The 6,000-nt window shown below is 41.2% G+C and overlaps 1 protein-coding gene across 1 annotated transcript in view; it reads left to right on the plus strand.

Moving 5' to 3' along the window:
* DCBLD1 (discoidin, CUB and LCCL domain containing 1) overlaps nt 1-4,263 on the plus strand; it is a 122,024-nt gene extending 117,761 nt beyond the window's left edge. The window contains exon 15 of the mRNA XM_082249086.1: nt 3,291-4,263. Within this exon, the coding sequence (XP_082105212.1) occupies nt 3,291-3,808 (518 nt within the window). The 3' untranslated portion in view covers nt 3,809-4,263. The remainder of the gene's footprint in view (nt 1-3,290) is intronic.
* Nucleotides 4,264-6,000: the final 1,737 nt, after the last annotated feature.

A 6,000-nucleotide genomic window follows, 5' to 3' on the forward strand; every position in this document is an offset into this window, starting at 1 on the left:
AAATCTAAGGACAATTGTATAGTGTGTATGGGCCATTAGAAACACCCAGCGATTGAGGTAAGGGAGGCAGTTTGGATTTAGATGGATGGTGTATGTGACTATGCTTAATGTTATACCCTAAATACCAATAGTATGGTGGTTGTGTTTTTGGTGGGAAATAGTTTGGATCCAAACATGAGCAATGTCTGCAAAGTCATACCTCAAAGAAGTAGCATATGTATACCTTGTACATGAGACAGAGTTCAGTGGAGTAATCTCAGGATGCCATTAAGGTAAGTTGACTGTGTGAACATGTGGTTCCCTACGAACAATCTAGTGTTTAGGCTAAATCTGTATGTTTTGTTTTCCACCTTAGCCATCTTAAAAGCTTAAAGTAGAACTATAGGCAAAACTTTTTTTTTTTTTTTTTTCATTTTGGATAAAGCACAGGAGGGTTATAACCCCTGTCAGATTTTATTTTTGCCATCTGTGCCCCATTGCGGAGATTTTCCTTCACTTCCCGTCCCGTAGCCAAACAGGAAGTGATAGGAAATCCCTGCAAATTTAAGAAAATTCCTTAGTGACCCCCAGGTCACCAGAATTAGTGTCCCCATTTGAAGATTTCCCTTCTATCACTTTTTCTGGGGACATCCCCAAATTCGGGATTTTCTTTTATTTTCACTTTCAACGATAATGGTAAACAGGACCAATAGAGAGGGGGAATCTTCTTAACAGGGGCAAAGACCGCAATAAAACTGCAAGCGTTCTAATCCGTCCCCACTCTATCTAAAACGAAAAAAAAAAGTCTTGCTTTTAGTTATACTTTAATTTTAATGAATGCATTACACAGCTATGAATGCATTCATTGAAATGTGTGAGGAGCAAAAGTGCAGCAACCCATAAAACCTTTTAGAGTTCTTTATGTTAAAGTCAGACCAGTACACCTTGACCTCTAATTGGATGGAAAAGTTTACTGCTTTTAACCCGTTTACTGCCACCGTCGTATGTCATGGGGTATACATATATATATGTATGTATGTATGTATGTATGTGTGTCAATAACACCTATACACTTTGTTGTGTGTTAGGTTACCAAATAAAGTGCTGTGCTTATTGTGACTCTGCAGTCAAAACAATATACATACACATAAATAAATTACGCTCAAATCGTGTTATCAAATACCAGTTGAAAACCTTCAAAATATATATACTGGTGTTAAAAGACCAAAAAATATATTATAGTGAATAAATTAGTGTCCATATAGTCCAAAAAAAACAATATATGAGTGTTCCAAGCTGAATTTTCTAGCTTCTGTGACAGTGTTTTCAAATTTACAGCAAACCGTGCAATGGTGCAAATTTACTTGGCCTGAAAAAAAGATCCACCATATCTAAAGACTGTCAAGCTGCAGTATATTACATTTTGTTCTTGGGTTTAAAAAACTCTTTAAGAAAAAGCACTTTGCCCCTTGTGTTTTTAGTCCACACTTGAAGAACCAAATTGTAGGTGGTTGCTTTGGTAGCTTAACTGATACAATGTTGAATATAAAATATAAGAGCTCCCATATTGCCATTTCCAAAGATTTCCTTGTAGTTGAAGAAACAAGCATTTCCTTTGCTATAGTGCCACCTAGTGACAGCATGCTTAAAAAACAGGGAATGGGTGTACAAAACTAAAGCACATGCGGGGGGTACACATAAAACATATACAGTATATCACAAAAGTGAGTAAACCCCTCACATTTTTGTAAATTTATCATATCTTGTGACAACACTGAAGAAATGACACTTTGCTACAATGTAAAGTAGTGAGTGTACAACTTGTATAACCGTATAACTTGCCATCTCCATAAAATAACTCAACACACAGCCATTAATGTCTAAAATGCTGGCAACAAACCCCTAAGTGGAAATGTCCAAAATTGGCCCAAAGTGTCAATATTTTGTGTGGCCACCATTATTTTCCAGCACTGCCTTAACCTTCTTGGGCATGGAGTTCTCCAGAGCTTCACAGGTTGCCACTGGAGTCCTCTTCCACTCCTTCATGATGGCATCACAGAGCTGGTGAATGTTAGAGACCTTGCACTGCTCCACCTTCCATTTGAGGATGCCCCACAGATGCTCAATAGGGTTTAGGTCTGGAGACTTGCTTGGCCAGTCCATCACCTTTACCCTCAGCTTCTTTAGCAAGGCAGTGGTTGTCTTGGAGGTGTGTTTGGGTTCATTATCATGGTGGAATACTGCCCTGTCTCCGAAGGGAGGGGATCATGCTCTGCTTCAGTATGTCACAGTACATGTTGGCATTCATGGTTCCCTCAATGAACTGTAGCTCCCCAGTGCCAGCAGCACTCATGCAGCCCCAGACCATGACACACCCACCACCATGCTTGACTGTAGGCAAGACACACTTATCTTTGTACTCCTCACCTGGCTGCCGCAACACAGGTTTGACACCATCTGAACCAAATAAGTTTATCTTAGTCTCATCAGGCTACAGGACATGGTTCCAGTAATCCATGTCCTTAGTCTGCTTGTCTTCAGCAAACTGTTTGCGGGCTTTCTTGTGCATCATCTTTAGAAGAGGCTTCCTTCTGGGAGGACAGCCATGCAGACCAATTCTTGTGACACATGCCTGATGAAGGGGTCCCTCCCTCAAGGCTACAAAATATTATTTCTGCTATAATGATGTGACTGCTGAATAAAGCTTTGGACCCGTTCTGAAGATCTGTAGTGTGCTGGTGACATTCTCTCCCTTTGTCTTCATAGGTGCTGGCAGAAGGAGGGAAAAAGTACCATGGGGGAAATATACAGTATATAGAGGGACACTTGATAAACTAGTGGTGAAAATGCCAAAGGTTATCCAGAATAGTAAGCACCAGATGGGGACCGAGTTGACAGCCTAGGAGAATAGTGATTTATCTGGAGTTTTTCTGTTTACTTCATCTTTCTTTTCTAACCAAAATTATAGAACAGTGTTGTAAAGGAGAATCAAATACAGAATAAACATGCCACATGTAATCTGGATCAGCGATATCCCATTGAAGTTTGTACACAATCGTCTAACTTTTGACTAGCAGCATAGGCTAATGTCAAATTTGCCAGCAAGGTTTGCGGGAAATGAGCTAAGTGTTGGACACTGTAGAAAGCAATAGAAACAATGAAAAAAAAAATGCACATCTTTATCCATAATTACCTTCAATTTACTCATTGTTTACTTCTGTACAAAATCTCTTTTCATGGAAGCTTTTCAAAGTAATATATTCCTAAAATTAATTTAGGTTTAATCTTATTATTCTATATCTCCTTTCTAGATTACGAGCAGTCCCTCATGATTGGCACTGGCACAGTGACGAGGAAAGGATCCACATTTAAGCCCATGGACACAGATGTCAATAACGGCAGCCTAGAAAGGGAGAACCACTATGACTGCCCTCTCAGGACCAATGACTATGCACTGCCGCTGACATACCCAGAGCCAGAGTATGCCACCCCAATTATAGAGCGTCATGTCATGCGGGACCATACCTTCTCACCAGAGTGTGGCTACAACGTCCCTGTGGTGGCATTGGACCGCAAGCACTCCTTCTCTGGTGTCAGCTTTTCCATCTCATCCAGTGCTGAAGACAGTGGAGGGGACTACCAAACACCCCACAACATACACATAGAGGAGTGCGAATACGACAGGCCGAAAGTCCATAGTACTTGGGCTGCTGCAGACTGTGGCCGTTACCAGAAGCCGCAATACTGCGCGTTAGCAGCAGAAGGCTACTCTTCTCCAAGAGACTGCTTAAAGCCCATCAACCAGACTGCTATAACGGCTCTCTTATGACTGCCCCCAGAGGACAAGACTTGAAAAACACCATCTATGAATGTTACTGCCCAGCTGCTGGACATCTGCGTTGTTTACATGACTTTTCTACGGTTTATTTAGTGACGTTGTTCAAGGCGGATAGGAAACTTCAGAAGTGAGTTGTGTACAGTATCAGAGGCCCATGTTACTGTGAAATTTGTGCAATGTGTACAGAAGATATTTAAGAGGACCTCCATCACTTTACAGCTTTTCTGTTCAGACTTGATCTTATATTGACTTTTATGTAGTCACTTTTGGCTAAAAACTTGACTTTTCTGGTGCGTTATTTTTTTTCAAATGATTATTATATTAACACTGTGAATGTTTAACATGTAAACTTGCTTTAATTTATATAACCTGTAAAACAGGATTGGTTTATTGATACCCAAATTCAAGATAGTTCCTTTTAAATTTAAATAGTACCTTTTTTTAGGGGAGGGATGATAAAAAAAAAAAAAAAATGGGTGATCGAGTTCTTTAGCCAGCTGCATGGCTAGACTACAAACCGCATACAAAAGACAGGTGCCTAGAATATTGCTATTCAGTTTCATCCACCACTCTGGGAGCAGAACTGACCATTATAAAGGGTAAGTTCACCTTTGCACAAAAAGTGAAAAGATGAACTATTTCCAAAGATCCTGGCTATCCCTCTGGATTCTGCTTTACAATGTGGTTATGATGCCCTGTGCTGCCAGTGTACAGCACTATTAGTGAAACCACATGACTGCATTGACCATCTATGAGAAGCATATTTTTCTGGGACACCTTACTGGAAGAAGCAGCCTCAGATGCTCTTCTCATTGGTCAGCATAATCACATGGCTGGGCTGACTAATTAGTGTTTGTTATTGCAAGCATTATGATGGATACTCACTCAGTTGCTGTGTATAGTCTATGGACCGCTACACTGGCAGCATGGCTGCTATGTGCAGCGGGATCCAGAGAACTAAAAGTAAGCAAAGCTACATCGCTACTGGAAGGGGGAAGATCAGGAGGTGAGAGCTATTATAAAAGGACAAAAAAAATGAATCCAGTCAGATGGTGGCTGTTCCCTTAAACCGGGTCCTAAGAACCTAATACACATAGAAATACAAGTAGAAGAGGCGCCTCCATCTAAATGTAAGCTGTAGTGAAAAGCGACATTTACAAATAAAAATATTGCACTCACTAGATAGAGGTGGTCAGTGTGAATGTCATCTGTGGGAGTGTGGACGTCCGAACTGTAGAGATTGTCAGGTAAGGGTCTGATATCAGCAGAGTGGTGCTAGGAAGCAGCTGGATAGAAGACCATGAAGACTATGTGCTGGGAGCTGGAACGTTAGTTCGGCTGTGTGTTGGCTTCTGGATCCTCGCAGCCCACTCGGCATAGATCGGCAGGACTCAGCTCCCATTACTACGCAAAAGGGGGCATAGTTGCGTGTTTCGGGGCTCCACCCCTTTGTCAAACCAATAGGGACTATTGTTCCTTAGTCCTTATTGGTTTGACAAAAGGGCGGCGCCTCAAATCACATAACCATGCCCCCTTTTGTGCAGGGACGTCATCTTCGTGGTGAGCCGAGTCCTGCCAATCTATGCCAAGCAGGCTGCGAGGATCCGGAAGCCGCCAAACACATCCGGACTACCTTGCGTTCCAGCTCCTACCATACAGCAGTCTTCATGGAATTCTATCCAGCCACTTCCTAGCACCACTCTGCTGATATCAGCCGCTTACCTGCAGTTCTTCTGATGACCACACTCTCACAGATGATATGCACACTGGCCTTTTCTATCTAGTGAGTGCAACATTTTTATTTCTAAATATTGCTTTTCACTACAGCTTACATTTAGATGGAGGTGTCCTCTGCTTGTATTTGGATCCAGAGAAGTGGCCAGGATTTTTGGAGTTCACCTTTTCATTTTTTGTTTAAAGATGAACTTCATATGGGGATCAGTGGAAATGGCATGTAGTGTTTCCACACAAATTAACATGATCTGTATTTGTAATCCCCACATTGTCTGCAAAAGTATTTCTAAATTCCAAATGCATGTCTTTCAAGTTGGGCATCGTCTGGAAGGATTATTCACTTTATATGTACTTTTTACTACAGCTTGGTTTTACCTTAATATGCAATTTAACTAAAGTTAGGTTTTTGAAAGATATTTTAGCTATTTTCATTTGCACAGAAGGTTTGA

This window comes from Pelophylax lessonae, assembly GCF_965119305.1.
Source record: "Pelophylax lessonae genome assembly, chromosome: 3".
In the NCBI taxonomy this organism is placed as follows: Eukaryota; Metazoa; Chordata; class Amphibia; order Anura; family Ranidae; genus Pelophylax; species Pelophylax lessonae.